The sequence below is a fragment of the Solea solea genome, chromosome 7 (assembly GCF_958295425.1).
Source record: "Solea solea chromosome 7, fSolSol10.1, whole genome shotgun sequence".
In the NCBI taxonomy this organism is placed as follows: Eukaryota; Metazoa; Chordata; class Actinopteri; order Pleuronectiformes; family Soleidae; genus Solea; species Solea solea.
The window spans coordinates 27,054,254-27,070,681 of NC_081140.1; the positions used below are offsets into that span (position 1 = coordinate 27,054,254).

The following is a 16,428-nucleotide window of genomic DNA, read 5'->3' on the forward strand; positions in this document are numbered from 1 at the left end:
CATGTCGTAAAGCCTGTCCTCACTCAAACTTCAGCAGAGTGCCTTGCGATGATGTAAGATTACGACAGGCAGAAATGAACAGTAACAACACCTGACCTGTGAACATCCAATGAGGGATAATGACAACACTCCATTGTTTGGTGTTATATTTAGATGGTTCTGGTCTGTGAAGTCATCATCCGTGTCAGAAAGGCTGCACAGAGCTCAGCAGGAGACTCAGCTGCACATATCTACAGCATTTCATCACTGAACAAACCTTCTCCACACTGGATCTGAACTTTTATATTACAATATAAATACTACTTTTTGACAGTTCCCTCAAAGAGCAACATGAATTCAAACAACTCAGTGTTTGGTCAGACTTTAGCGCAACTACATAGTAAGTTCATTATTGTGCAGGTGCTGGTGGTGATTTTTCTCTGCATCAACTTGTTGCTGATCGTGACCTTCTTTAAAAACGAGTGCTTCTACACAACTGCTCGCTACATCCTCTTTGCTGTGACGTTACTGTCGGACAGTTTCTTGTTCTTAGTGTCTGACCTTCTTTTCATCTTTGCCGTTTTTCGAGTCACCATGTGGGTTTCGTTGTGTGGCGTCATCTGCATCAGTGTGCTCTTGTACCTCATCGTCACACCAGTGACTCTCACAGCGATGACGCTGGAGCGCTATGTGGCCATTTGTATGCCCCTACGTCATGCGGAGCTGTGCTCCACGCGCAACACTCTACACGTCATCCTCGTCATTCACGGCCTCAGCTCTGTGCCCTATGCCGTCTTTCTTTTCACCTTCTTTGCTTCAGCATCTCTTGCGTTTTACTATCAATACAGGATATGCTCTGTGGAGATTTTAATTGTGTTTAAATGGCAGGATCACATCAGGTCAGCTGTGTTTCAGTTCTACTTCCTCATCATGTGTCTCATCATCATGTTGTGCTACGTTAAAATAATGAAAGTGGCCAGAACTGCGTCAGAAGATGATAAAATATCGAGCAAAGGACTCAAGACGGTAGCTCTTCATGCTTTCCAGCTGCTGCTCTGTCTCATCCAGTTTTGGTATCCTTTAATAGCGTCCACTCTGATTTATACTAATTTCAACGCCTTTGATCACGTCCGGTTTTTCAGCTACATAGTGTTTAATCTTGCACCACGGTGTCTTAGTCCTCTCATTTATGGCCTCAGGGATGAAATGTTTTTCACTGCACTGAAAAAATTCCTCTCCTGTGGCTTGTGTGACAGAAAATAATTAGTAATTTATTTGTTGTTATATTTTGTTTGATAATCAGCTCCATTTGAAACAATATATGGACGATTAAATCCAGTAGGAGGTCGTAAAATTGCCACTAAACACCACAACCTACTATCTACTTCACTATGTAATATACTGTGTACTTCTTGAGATTTTGTTTGCTGCTTTAGGAAAAGACTGACTTACCTGATATAAACAGATTATAGAACTGTTTTAAAGGGCTGAAATGTAACCTCTAAGCCACTTGAATTAATATTTGTCTTCTCTTCTATGGTATTGTATGCTTTTGTCTATTACTGACTGACATTCAAGGGCCAGTTTATAGTAAAATGACTTAGAAAAGCATATCCCACATTTAAGAAGCTGAAAAACCAGAGAGCTTATTTTAATTATTAAAACAAAACATCATGTAAAACATGTAACTTTATTAAGCTTCACCACATACTTATTTGTGTTCACATTTGTCTTTTATGAAAATAAATGTTACAGCGTTGATTTAGGAAATAAAATATGAATTTTCATCCTCTCCATATCTGCTGATTTGTATGCTGTGAGGTAGGGCTCTTGAAAAATGTGAATCACATTTTTTTTAGTTGCTTAGAATTGAGATTACGATTCTCTGGCACGATTTTGATTCTGAAAAAATACCTCTCCTGTGGCTTGTGTTACAGAAAATAATTAGTAATTTATTTGTTGTTATATTTTGTTTGATAATCAGCTGCATTTGAAACAATATATGGACGATTAAATCCAGTAGGAGGTCGTAAAATTGTCACTAAACACCACAACCTACTATCGACTTCACTATGTAATATACTGTGTACTTCTTGAGATTTTGTTTGCTGCTTTAGGAAATGACTGACAGACCTGATATAAACTGATTATAGAACTGCTTTAATGGGCTGAATTTTAACCTCTAAGCTGTCTATTACTGACTGAAATTCAAGGGCCAATGTATAGTACAATTACTTATGTTCAGAAAAGCAAATCCCACAATTAAGAAGCTGAAAAACCAGAGAAACTATTTAAATTATTAAAATATAACAAAACACTCAAACTGGTTAATTTAGTAATTGGTTAATAATTAGCCCCAAATCCTTTACCATGTAAAACATGTAACTCCATTAAGCTTTCCCACACACTTATTTGTGTTTACATTTGTCTTTTATGAACATACAAAATGTGATGTAGTGTTCAAAGTTGATGAGTCACAGCTTTGATTTAAGAAATAAAATATGACTTGTCATCCTTTCCATATCTGCTGTTACATTTTGTCTGGGATAAAAAAAAATGCCATGAAACACCACCACTAACTCATAATATGTCATATATTTCTTCCAATTTGATGTGCTGCTTTAGGAAATGGTGATTAACTTGATGTAAAATGATTATCGTATCGTAATGAGCTGAATTACAACCAAATCAAATTTTAACTTTTCGTCGAAAACTAAATCTTATGCCAAATGGTTAAAATGCAAATCTGGGGGACAGCGTTCAAAGACGGTGTAAAACAGCTGTGATTAAGAAAAAATAAAATAGTGATTTTTATCCTTCTCATGTTTGCCATTGTAATTTATTTGTTATGTTTTGTGAGATTTTGAAATTTGAAACCCCACACATAGATGATCAAATCTAGAAGGACATTATAAAACTACCACTAAACACCACAACTACTGACTTAAAACCAAGTGCAAATTTATCATGATTAAAATAAAGGGACACGCTTGTTTAGTTCACATGTCTGATGTAAACCCCGCAAAGCCTGGTTCACGCTGGATGCGTCGCAGGCATGCTTTCATTGCGGAAGGCAGTCTTTTCTTAAGTTCAGTTGTCTAGCCATTTTTTTTTTCGCGTGACACGCACAGATAATGATGTTGACATTCTAGCTGACAGCTCTCACTGCAGGTTGAATCTGAATCCAGTGTTAACTGGGCCTAAGGGGGATATGGGGTGTTGTGAAAGGTCAGCCACACCCACAATAAAGCAGCATGTTGAATCTCTGTCACAAAAACGTTGCATCTACTTGCATGATTACGTATCGCGGTTTTGAAGGGGTGTCCCATTTTGCAGGGCTAGATTTTAACAATTGACTAAAGGGCAAGGGGTTATTTACAAGTTACAAGTTATTTACAAGTTACAAGTTATAAAGTTACAATGTTACAAACATTAGGTTTCTCACGTAACCCCGATTCTCTGATAACCGAGTGAGGTATCTCACTATGGGAAACGCCCTCTGCGTGACAGATCATGGAAGCTCCAATGACACCAAGTCTGTCATATGACAGACCAATCAGCTCGAGATCCATGGGCCAGCTCGTCCTCCTTATAAGTGCCCTGTGCACTGCACCCGCCATTCTCAAGCGTATTTCTTCCACCCCACCTATGCAAGTAGGGCAGTGTTGTGAGATACCTCACTCGGTTATCAGAGAACCGGGGTTACGTGAGTAACCTAACGTTCTCTTTCAAACCTCCCTCGATATCTCACTATGGAAGCTATAGCCCACTATAGATATGGAGATATAGCATGCTCCGAAGCCCACAAAGCCGTGACCCGTGGTGGGGCGACACCCTAAACCCTCCCCAGGACTGAATGAGCCAGAGAAGTCTTGGTCACATCCAGCCTGTAAAATCGAATGATCGTTTGTGGGGATGCCCAGCTGGCAGTGGCACAAATATCCCTCAATGATACGCCCCTGAACAGGGCCAATGAGGTGGCCGTGCCCCTGGTGGAGTGGCCCCGAAGCCTCTCCGGGGCCTGCAACCCACGACTCTCGTAAGCCAAGATTATAGCCTCCACCACCCAGTGTGACAGGCGCTGGCACGTCAGGGCCCTCTCCCTCAGAGAAGGAGCCCAGGACACGAAAAGCTGGTTGCTCTTTCTGAATCCCTTGGTCCTGTCCACATAGATGCGTAAAGCTCTCACAGGACAAAGTGCATTGAGTCGTTTTTCATCCTCTCCTGCAAACGGCGGCGGGTGCAAAGCGAGCAGCTCAAGCGTGGAACAGCTGTAGGCAGAATCACTCACCTTAGGCACAAAAGCCGGGTTAGGACGCAGTATCACCTTCCCATAATCTGCGGAGAACTGCAGACATGAGACGTGCACAGACAAATCATGTAACTCACTTGTCCGTCTAGCTGAAGTCAGGGCCAGCAGCAGGATAGTTTTAAGGGAGAGTACCTTTAAATCAGCTAATTCTAATGGGTCGAAGGGCAACGCTGAGCGCGCCTCCAGAACCGTGGGTAAATCCCATGACGGGACCAGAGGTTTATGTACGGGCCGCAGGCGACGCGCACCCCTCATAAACCTCCTAATTAGAGGATGCTGCCCAACAGTTGCACCTCCAAAACCCACATGACAAGCTGAAACAGTGGCCAAATAGACCTTAATGGTGGAAAAAGCTTTATCGCCGTTCATTAGGTCCTGCAGGAAGCATAACATATTATTCCGAAACGGAATAATATGAATAGAAAAACAGAGGACACTGCTCTGCTGTTCAGTACACCCCTTACGTGCGCCACACATAACAACAGCAGGTGATGGCTGTTGTTTTTGCTGCATACTATCAGACTCTGAGCCAGCCTGTGTAACTTCACTGAGCGCGTGCCTCCCTGCCTGTTTATGTAGGCTACGGCTGTCATGTTGTCCACTCTGATCAACACATAACACCTGCCCAGGAGAGGCAGAAAATGTTTGAGTGCCAGGAAAACAGCCAACAGCTCCAGGTAGTTTATATGTGCCTGGAGAAGCGTCGGGGGCCAGGTCCCATTCACTGATCCCCCCTCGAAATCCCTCATTTTCAGCAGCCCGTGCGGGACGACAGAAATCGTTGACGCCATCAGCCCTGACAGCCGAGACAGTCCCGTGACGACACTGAATTTCCCCGCTGAAATAGAGCTAGGTGACCGAACCCAAGACAGAAAAACCCGAAATGCAACAACGTTTATTTCGAGCCAAATACTCGATATTCTGAGTGGGAGACAAAACACTCTTTGCATGGTTTATACTGAAGCCTAAGCTGTGCAGCCTGACCATCAGTCTCTGCGTATCCCTCTTCGCCTCCTCCTCCCTCCGCTTTGACAGCCCTCGGCTTTATGAATGAGCCTGGATGCAACAGCGTGTTTATTAAAAAAACATGTGAAGTGCTTGGTGTGAACATAGCACATTTTCCCACTACCCTCTGAACTGTCCCTGGGGGGTGTTGAGGTGGGGCACACGAACTCTGCACTGGGGGAACGAGTGCTTCTTTTGGTCTGTGAACAGAATGTCCAAATGGGGCAGCAGTTGCACGCGACTTGGGCTCATTATAACCGCTGCCGCGTTCTCTCGCTGCTGCCGCAAACCTGTGACGTGGTGGCGGTGCGGGGCGAGGAGCGACTTTACGTGGAAGGCAGAGGTCGAAGGCTTCACCCTGCTTCTTCCTGCTTCTTCCTAAGGTCACTGGTTTGTTGCATGGCCAGAACAGCTACACCAAACAAGCCCTTCGCCCTGGACGGGTCAAAATGTGCGTCAATTATGACCTGTTTGTCCTGGTCTGGCAGACTGGAGAGGTTTAGCCAGAGCGCTCTCTCCCCTGCCTCTGCGAGCCCTATGATGTGGCTCTAGAAACACGGAGGTTGAGATCCGTGACGACACATATTTCCTCCCAAATCTTCTGGCTCAGGGAGCCCTTACCCAGGAGGAGCCCCATCTCCTGGAAAAGCTCAGCCTGGTAGGCCATCAGCAGGGTGACAACATTTAAGTTCTCACTGACTGGGCTGCTGATTTGTACACCTTCTGGGACATGGAGGCAGCAAAGTGCTCCATCCTGCCCGGGACCCTTCCTCACCCTTGTCATCCGGTGACGCGGGCCAGTCGATACCCAGCTGGGATGCTGCCTGCTTACACACCTCATGCAAGAGCAGGGGAGGGTTGGATTTCTCCGCTGACAGAGCTGCCGGGCGGGATGTGAGGGCTGAGGGGAGGATGGCGTCCTCGTCATCTTCCTCGTTCTCCTCGTTGAGGAAGTCCAGATTGTCATCCTCCTCCACAGACTTTGCTCTGAACTCGTCCTCTGAGTCAAGGAGCTGGTCGAACAGTGGCAGGAAATCCTCCTCCAGGAGGGTATCCCAGCTTGCGTTGGCTTTAGCCTTGACCGGCTTCGGCTTAGCAGCACTATCTGAGAGGCAGGGGTCGGCTTTATGAGCGGCCGAAACTCTGAGGCGCCGCTCCAGAATCCTAGCTGGCATGGCGCTGCAGTGCTGGCAGCAGTCGGAGTCCGCGAGTGATGCTTGAGTTGTTGGCCGTTGTCCCCTTAGAGGAAGCGGTAGCCATAACTCACCTTGACAGTCAGTCACAGAAAAACACCACATGCTAAACCTTGACGGCTAACGGAACTGTAAAAAACACACGTCTTTCACAACGAAAGCAGCGAAAAATAAAAAACAGTGTTCAGTCCTGAATATAGAATATTCACGCTCGGTGACTACCTTGATGGCGCGTCGGAAGAGCAGTTGAATGAATAATCTCAAACAGGACAGCTGAGGAGCTTGGTGATCTTCACGGTGGAAGAAAGCGAGAATGGCGGGTGCAGCGCACAGGGCGCTTATAAGGGGGGCGAGCTGGCCCGTGCATCTCGAGCTGATTGGTCTGCCATATGACAGACGTGGTTTCATTGGGGCTTCCATGATCGGGCATGCAGAGGGCGTTAACCATAGTGAGATACCGAGGGAGGTTTGAAAGAGAACTGCTATTGAGAACTATAGACACATTTCTGCCTTGTCACCAGTAAGTGTGTTACTTTTCTCATCTGCTACCAGGGGCGGTCCCCTGGATTGCACATTTATTTAAACAATTATAATACAAACAATATAACAATATGTGCAAAAGAATAAACCTCTTCAATAATAAATACACAAAAAATAAACTTTTAACTTTAAAGTGCAACATCTGAGAACAAAAAGTGCACACTAAAGAATCAAAACAATAAAACATTGTGTGCAAATTAAATACTGTAAAATAAGATTCATATAACCTATTAATCAAAATATAATATACGAAATAAACAAATAAGGTTCAAATTCAGCCCAAGTGAATGGAATAATATATTCTACTACACACACAATATCACACTTCATTTACAGTGCCACCTTTCTGACTTAAAGTCATCTATAACCTCCTCGTAGGAAATCTGACCACCAACCTCATGGTTTACACTTATTGTGGCCAGACCACTGAGGCGTTCTTGAGCCATGGTGGATCTGAGGTTAGAATTGTTATTTATTTTACTTATGTTTAATTTATTTTTATGTTGAGGTATTGTAGATAGAGAGGGATGGAAAAAAGTGTCAATTTTGGCGCCCCTCACTAGATGGCGCCCTAGGCAAGCGCCTATGTCGCCTGTAGGAAGGACCACCACTGTCTGCCACGTTTCCAAGCTAAACAAGCACTCGATCACTATCAATACGTGTACATGGTGCAGAGAGGTAAGCCCAGGCAAGTGAAGCAAGTGCAGGGAAACGATCCTTGTCGATGTGTCGACTATCTCCGCTATCTGGAGCCTCTGCTAACTGACTTTCCACCTGCACCAGCTCACGTTACAACGTTTGCTGCTGTTGCTGTGCACTGTTGATCATGCAGCTTGCAAGTGCATTTGACCGGCATAAAATTGGCATATTTCTGTCTGACTTGCTGGTCACTGGTCATGGCTGATCGTGTAAAAATCAGCCAATTCCAGTCACCGGCCCAATCAATTGGTGCATCCTTAGTTTTTATGCTTTATGTGGTCCACAGGCCGTGTCCTAAAGCCTGTCCTCACTCAAACTTGTTGTGTTCAGTAGAGTGTGTTGCGATGATGTAAGATTACGACAGAAAATTGATGATAACAGCACCTGACCTGTGAACATCCAATGAGGGATAATGACAACACCTCCATTGTTTGGTGTTATATTTAGATGGTTCTGGTCCGTGAAGTCATCATCTGTGTCACAATGGCTTCACAGAGCTCAGCAGGAGACGCTGAGATGAATTCAAACAACACAGTGTTTGGTCCGACTTTAGCACAGCGGCACAGTAAGGTCATTATCGTGCAGGTGCTGGTGGGGATTTTTCTCTGCATCAACTTGTTGCTGATCGTGACCTTTTTTAAAAATGAGTGTTTGCACACAACTGCTCGCTACATCCTCTTTGCTGTGACGTTACTGTCGGACAGTTTCTTGTTCTTAGTGTCCGACCTTCTTTTCATCTTTGCCGTTTTTCATATCACCATGTGGGTTTCGTTGTGCAGCGTCATCTGCATCATTATGGGCTTGTACCTCATCGTCACACCGGTAACTCTCACAGTGATGACGCTGGAGCGCTACGTGGCCATTTGTATGCCCCTACGTCACGCAGAGCTGTGCTCCACACGCAACACTCTACACGTCATCCTCGTCATTCACGGCCTCAGCTCTGTGCCCTATGCCGTCTTTCTTTTCACCTTCTTTGCTTCAACATCTCTTGACTTTTACTATCAATACAGGATGTGCTATGTGGAGATTTTAATTGTGTATAAATGGCAGGATCACGTCAGGTCAGCTGTGTTTCAGTTCTACTTCCTCATCATGTGTCTCATCATCATGTTGTGCTACGTTAAAATAATGAAAGTGGCCAGAACTGCGTCAGAAGATGATAAAATATCGAGCAAAGGACTCAAGACAGTGACTCTTCATGCTTTCCAGCTGCTCCTCTGTCTCATCCAGTTTTGGTATCCTTTAATAGCGTCCAGTCTAATTCATATTGATTTCACTGACTTACAACATGTCCGGTTCTTCAGCTACATAGTGTTTAATCTTGCACCGCGGTGTCTTAGTCCTCTCATTTATGGCCTCAGGGATGAAATGTTTTTCACTGCAATGAAAAAATGCCTCTCCTGTGGCTTGTGTGACAGACAATAAAAACATTTAAATTTATAGTCATTTATTTGCTCTTATATTTTGTTAGCTAATGCATGTGAAACTACCATTAATGGACAATTATATCCAGTAGGAGGTCGTAAAACTGCCACTAAACACCACAACCATCTACTTAACTATGTAATATACTGTGTACTTCTTGAGATTTTGTCTGCTGCTTTAGGAAATGACTGACAGACCTGATATAAACAGATTATATAACTTTTATAATGGGCTGAAATTTAACCTTTAACCTAATGCTTTTGTCTACTACTGACTGAAATTCAATGGCCAATTTATAGTACAAATATTTACATTGAGAAAAGCAAATTTCTTGTCAAGCTTGTTGTCTCTTTTTGTTTGATGTTATGTGTGTGAGTGGGTGGGGAGCTATGAAAGGTCAGTGGGCTTTGGGGCTAAAAATGAGGAGCCTAACTTATACAAAAAGTAAATTTACTTTGCCACATGAAACTTGTTACTTGGAGATGACAAAACAATTCTGAATTGGCATTATGTCAACATGCTAACGTCCTCTTTGATCAACAGAACACTGTGGTGTTTAAATCTTACGTTAAAAGGGTCTGGTGTCGAGCAAGGAAGCTGTGAGACACAATGGAATTCGCAACATGTAATAAGATGAAAAAGGGCAGCAATGATTAATTGATTAATCATTTACTATTTTGGTTTCAGCATACATCTGTGCGTTTATCTGTGGAACTAAATGGCTGTAACTCATCATTTGTTATATCGTTTTTAAAGTTTGAGGGAAACATCTATATTAAAAGTGAACACACCAATCACTGTGCAAACATACAAGGACTGGTACTTTTCTTAGTTTTATGTGACAGTAATAAAGAATGAGAACCTTTGAATTTCTTTGCAGAATGTCAGTATAGCCCCCCAGAGCTGCTGTTTGGATGTGAACTGCCTCCCACCCTCATAGATCTTTAGACATGATGCATTTTCATGCATGAAGATAATTTTGTTCCGGAAAGCACGGTTCTTCTTTTTGTACCATGGAAGAAAGTGGTCAGTCAAAAACTTCACATGCTTTTCAGAGGTCATTTTCACACCCTCAGGGACCCTAAAGGGTCCGAATCAGCCACAAATCTCTTAACAGTACGATGATCACGCTTAAGTTTTCGTGAAATATCTAAGGTTTTCATACCTTGTCCAAGGCATTCAACTATTTCATGCTTTTCAGCAGCAGAGAGATCCTTTTACTTTCCCATATTGCTTGAAAATGGTGGTCTGCTTAATAATGTGGAACGTCCTTCTTTAGTAGTTTTTCCTTTTTAATTGGGCTCACCTGGCAAACTGATTATCATGGTGTCTGAGATTGATTTCAGTGATCCAAAGAGCCCTGAGACACAACACCATCCATGAGTTTAATAAAAGACAAAAAAATGTAATCTTTATGACACTTAAATACAATTTGCATAATAATTTGGAAAGCAGTGTAGTTATAATGGACAATAGACATCATGCCAGAAAGTGTCTTTAACGTTGGAAGTTTGAGTAAACAAGTTAATGGTATGTACAATAGCCTGCAAACAAGTTAGCACAAGAACATAACATGCGGTAACATTAGTTACTCAGTTTGGTTACAAGTGCTAGTTTTTTTTAAATCTAGCCCACAAATAGGACACCTTCAAGACCAGATTCATAATTAGGTAAGCAGGTGTGACATTTTTTACGTATTACGGCACGTCCCGCTCCGTAGAGCTAGATTTTATCTACTGTCTTCAGGGCAAGGGGTTCCTTCCCCTTGGAATTGAGTTACAATGGTAGTGTGGTTATAATCACAGTTTTTGTCGAAGATGTTGGGAAGAACAACGTGAGCAACTGCTGTTGTGGGATTGCCTGTCTCGGGGCAGCTGGTTGACATGGCGGTTATGCTTTCTGTCCCTAGGCTTCTTTCGTCAACCCCGTTGTTCTGTTGTGAGGAAGAGATTTTGAAGCTGTTCGTCCGGGTGACACTTTTGGAGTTGACCCATCAGGTTTAAAGGTTTTATCCCTCGCCTGTGGAGGGACAACCCATTCCAAAGCTACTTGAGATATCTTCTTTATCTCTAGCGTGGGAAGTTTACCTTGGCTTGTCTGAAGCACAACGTGAGTGCGTATGCATGGGTGAAGGTTGCATACATTCTGCCGAGAGGAGCCTAAAAAGGGGGAGGGATAGTCTTGAACTGACCTAACCCTCGCTCCATGGAGGTGAGCAGGAAGAGCAGTGTCATGCACGTGTGAATGAAAAGGATCCTGAGTAGAAATTCTACTAGAGGCTACCTGTATCAGAAATGTCAGATTTATTTGACTTTGTTCCCAAAGAGTTAAGCTCATTTGGAAACCTTTCACCGCTCCTATGTGGTGGAGTTAAATGCTCACTACAGTGAGTCAGAATAACCAGTCACATTTGCTGAACAACTCTGGTGTAGAGAGATGCTCTGATCTAAGCCTGAACAATTCTTCCTAGTAGCAAAGCTCTGATTCTGCAGAGTGTAGGTCTACTAAATAGCGCAAAGCTTTCTCATTGGCCTTGTTTAGCTCTTGGAGGAGGTAAGCATTCTGCGCTCTCAGGGACTCAATTTCTTTCTATAGAGCTGCTTTGCTCTGAAGTGAAAGGCTGGCCTGTCTGTGGAAATTCAGCAACAGGCATTCCAACAATGATACTTTGGATGCATTCTTAGAATCAAAACTGTCACAGATGGGAGAGTTTATTTCCTCCTTCCACTCATTCAAATGTAACCTGTTGATGAATTCAACCTAACCAGTCTTTAGGCTCTGTACAAGAGAAGAAACAAACAGTTCTACACATGGATTCTCCACTTTTAAGTCTAGAGAAAAGGAGTTGATGCAAGTTGTAAAATACAACAAACAACTCATTTAGTTATTGTTTTAACCTGTGGAACACTGTGTAGTGTTGCTACCCTGTGCTAACAACAATATAGATACCAAATGGAAAGAAGCTTTCTTTGAAGTAGTTAAAGCACTGACTAGTAGCTGCAGTATAATATGCTTCAGAAAATGTGGCAGCACAGGGCTGTGTAGCACACTGTAGCTCTATTTCAATTCTTAGGCTGAAATGCACAGCAGTAACAACACAAAATACAAGCTCCATGACACAGGGTTGTGTCACGCTATGTGTTACTAAAGAAAGAGCATTTAATTTAACAACCAGATTTTCAGTGTCAGATTTCTACAGATCACTAGACAGTTAGCAACATTAGCAAGCTGAACGACAAGTTAAAATCATTGGACTCAATACGGTAACAACTTAAAATGTTTCTTTAGTTAAATGTAGTTAATCTAATCATTTTTACTAAAATGTGTTTCCTTTGCAACTGAAGTCTACTCTAGTCGAGGATTAATGATGAAACACCAAAGTCTGGGGAATCTACCTGGTATATTGACCAAAATTGTGGTCAATAAGTATTACACAATTATGAATACATTGGTAAACAGTACCCTGCCTCACACGGGGCACCATTGTGTTGGGGGAACCAACGTGACTAGTTTCGAATTTTGAATTAATCATGGAATAATTAATTTGTTATAAAAAAAAAAACATTGAGTCAAACTCACTCAATAAATCACAATACCACATCAAAAGTTAGCTTGAATTGAAGGATTGGAGTTCTACAGGGAAGAACTTAATCAGACCAGACTGTATATTTTAGAAATACTTAAATATCTACTAAATGTATCTATATATAGTGTGTGTTGTGTGAGAGAGAGAGTGAGAGAGAGAGTCTGTGTGTGTGTACAGATCAAACGGTAAAGTCAGATAGAGGTAGACTACAAATCAAGATGGCTGTGTTTCTTTGTTAATCACTTTTGTAGGATGCAAGGTTAGATGAGAGGTTAGAAGCATGCACATCTAGAGCTGAAAGCTAAGAAGCATGGATATCAGTAACATCATATTAACCTTAATCTACACTACAACAACACTGTGTGTGAGCGAGTGAGCTCAATACGCTAGGCCCAGTTACGTTACCAAGTCCTTGAAAGACACAACAGCGTCTTTTGAGTTGCTGTCTCTTGGTCCAGATACTGTAGATGGTTGACTGTATTTCTGGTGTCTGTTGCTCAGGTTCCTCCTTAGAAAGTTAGCTAGTTGGAGCTAACTTTGCTCTGGATCCTTAGTTGATCCTTAGGCAGGCTCTGGTGTCACTGCCTCTGATGGGAGGATAACAGACTGCTACGAAAAGGCCTGCTTGGAGATCAGCAGAGAGGGTTATATTGCTGCTGGAAGCTTGTTAAGCTCTGTACTGAAGGATCTCCAGTTGAAGAATTGATTACTGTTTCCTCTGGGGATATGGAGAAGAGAAGGGCAAGGAGGAGGGGAAACCTGGATTTTGTATTGTTTGAGGCACATGGGGTCACATTTCACAAAGTGACCACTGAGGTGGATTTCACACTGGTATGTGAAAGATAAGGGATCTATATACACTGAGTTTTATGACCCTCTTTGTCTTTGAGCAAAGGGCCATGTGGTCTTAATCCAAGATGCATGTGACTCCATCTTGAATGAGCTGATCCCCAATACAGGTTTAACATTCTGTCATCAAAAACAAACAAACAGGTGCAAAATGTTTTTACCAGACATTCAACATGCTGTCATGTTGTTTCATCACTGAACAAAACAGTACAATGACTATCATTGCAGATACTGTTGTGGTTTCTTAATCCAGACAATCCGAAGAGACTAATGTTAGTACTACCATTGGTTAGCATGTGGGTGTGGTTTAATGATGGCACGTTGAAACTCTGGCACCAACTTGTTCCATCTGTTTACCTGATTATGTATCACGGTTTTTAAGGGTTGTCTCATTTCGTAGAGCTAGATTTTAACCATGCTAAAAACCGTATCAAGCTACAGTGTTGTGTAGCTAAGCTAACCACAATAAAATCAGTTTGAAGTCTCTTGAGCATACCCTTAACTGGTCCACTAATATTCTCAGGCATCAAAGACATTTTCTAACATAACTCAGTTTTGCTGTTTATTGAGAAGCGTACAATAATGGCAATATAACAATAGTTGATGATGGCTCTTAGTGTATGTGTGGTTTTTACAACAGTTAAATCTCTGGTACAAACATGCTGTGTCTGTTTAACTGATAACTTATCACAGTCTCATTTCACAGTGCTAGATTTTAACCATGCGGTTCTGAGCTACAAGGTTTAGTGTTTAAAATATAGCCCTGCACAGGCTCTGTCTGGAAACCTGTCTTCACTTATACTTGTGTTGTTCAGTGTAGATTTGTGACGATGTAAGATTGCAACGTCACAAAATAAATAAATATAAACAATAAAACTGTAAAGCAGCAGTAAATGGTTAATTATTGGTGGGATTTTCAACTTCATCTTCACACCTGACCTGTGGACAGCCAATGGGGGATCATGACAACACTGCATTGCTCGGTGTTATATTTACATCTGTGTCAGAAAGGCTGCACAGAGCTCAGCAGGAGACTCAGCTGCACCAAACTACAGCATCTCATCACTAGAGAAACCTGCTCCACACTGGATCTGAACTTTGATTATTACACTTTTTGACAGTTCTCTCAAAGAACAACATGAATTCAAACAACTCAGTGTTTGGTCAGACTTTAGCGCAGGTGCACAGTAAGTTCATTATCGTGCAGGTTCTGGTGGTGATTTTTCTCTGCGTCAACTTGTTGCTGATCGTGACCTTCTTTAAAAATGAATGTTTCTACACAACTACTCGCTACATCCTCTTTGCTGTGACGTTACTGTCGGACAGTTTCCTGTTCTTAGCGTCCAACTTTATTTTCATCTTTAACATTTTCCGAGTCACCATGCAGGTTTCGTTGTGCAGCGTCAGCTGCATCATTGTGGGCTTGTACCTCATCGTCACACCGGTGACTCTCACAGCGATGACGCTGGAGCGCTACGTGGCCATTTGTATGCCCCTACGTCACGCTGAGCTGTGCTCCACACACAGCAGTGTACACGTCATCCTTGTCATTCACGGACTCAGCTCTGTGCCCTATGCCGTCATTTTTATCACCTTCTTTGCTTCGGCATCTCTTGACTTTTACTATCAATATAGGACATGCTCTGTGGAGATTTTCTTTTTGTATAAATGGCAGGATCACGTCAAGTCAGCTGTGTTTCAGTTGTACTTCCTCATCATGTGTCTCATTATCATGTTGTGCTACATTAAAATAATGAACGTGGCCAGAACTGCATCAGGAGATGATAAAATATCCTCCAGGAAAGGACTCAGGACGGTGACTCTTCATGCTTTCCAGCTGCTCCTCTGTCTCATCCAGTTTTGGTATCCTTTAATAACGTCCAGTCTAATTCATATTGATTTCACTGACTTACAACATGTCCGTTTTTTTTGCTACATAATGTTTACTCTTGCACCGCGGTGTCTTAGTCCTCTCATTTATGGCCTCAGGGATGAAATGTTTCTCCATGCACTGAAAAAATGCCTCTCATGTGGCTTGTATGAAACAAAATGATGGTTGCTTTAATTATTTACTTGTCTTATTCTGTTAGATAATCTGCTTCATTTGAAATTCTGTAAATGGACGGTTAAATCCAAAAGGACGTGGTAAAACTGCCATTAAACACCACAACTATCTACTTTACCATGTAATATACTGTGTACTTCTTGAGATTTTTTTTGCTGCTTTAGGAGATGACTAACAGACCTGATATAAACAGATTATATAACTTTTATAATGGGCTGAAATGTAACAGCTAAGCCATTTTGAATTAATATGTCTCGTGTTGTATGCTTTTGTCTACTACTGACTGAGATTCAAATATTTACACTGAGAAAAGCAAATTTCTTGTCAAGCTTGTTGTCTCTTTTTGTTTGATTTTACACACATGGATGATAAAATCTAGAAGGACATTGTAAAACTACCACTTAACACCACAACTACTGACTTAAAACCAAGTGCAAATTTGACGTAAAAATTACTCCTGTTCAGGAAAGCAAACCTCTTGCCATTTTGATCAAGGGGTGTCCCATTTTGCAGGGCTAGATTTTAACGACTGACTAAAGGGCGAGGGGTTATTTCCCACTTTGGAATTGAGTTACCAAGCGTTGCGGGTTATTTTTCCACAGATTTAAGAATGCTGTCAACAAACAAAAAATAAAACTGCTGTTGTCAAGCTATTGAGAACTGTAGACACTGTTAGGCGCTCCCCTGCAGCAAATTGAAGACATGTCAGAAAAAGTCTTGAATGCTGGGTATAATAGTGGAGCAGTTTATGGTTTGTAAAAGAGACTGCAAA

General features: G+C 42.2%; 3 protein-coding genes across 3 annotated transcripts; all 3 read left to right on the forward strand.

The window, feature by feature from the left end:
• Positions 1–330: 330 nt before the first annotated feature.
• LOC131462297 (odorant receptor 131-2-like) lies at positions 331–1,242 on the forward strand. Its single transcript, XM_058633358.1, has one exon. The coding sequence runs from the start codon at positions 331–333 to the stop codon at positions 1,240–1,242; it is 912 nt and encodes a 303-aa protein (XP_058489341.1).
• A 7,002-nt stretch (positions 1,243–8,244) lies between these two features.
• On the forward strand, positions 8,245–9,156 carry LOC131462298 (odorant receptor 131-2-like). Its single transcript, XM_058633359.1, has one exon. The coding sequence runs from the start codon at positions 8,245–8,247 to the stop codon at positions 9,154–9,156; it is 912 nt and encodes a 303-aa protein (XP_058489342.1).
• Positions 9,157–14,729: 5,573 nt separating this feature from the next.
• Positions 14,730–15,644, forward strand: LOC131462299 (odorant receptor 131-2-like). The gene has a single exon (XM_058633360.1). It carries the CDS (start codon positions 14,730–14,732, stop codon positions 15,642–15,644), a length of 915 nt encoding a protein of 304 aa, XP_058489343.1.
• Positions 15,645–16,428: the final 784 nt, after the last annotated feature.

What these genes read in the sequence shown, in the direction of transcription:
- LOC131462297 (XM_058633358.1), top strand. Translation starts at nt 331, where the DNA reads ATGAATTCAAACAACTCAGTGTTTGGTCAGACTTTAGCGCAACTACAT.
- LOC131462298 (XM_058633359.1), top strand. Translation starts at nt 8,245, where the DNA reads ATGAATTCAAACAACACAGTGTTTGGTCCGACTTTAGCACAGCGGCAC.
- LOC131462299 (XM_058633360.1), top strand. Translation starts at nt 14,730, where the DNA reads ATGAATTCAAACAACTCAGTGTTTGGTCAGACTTTAGCGCAGGTGCAC.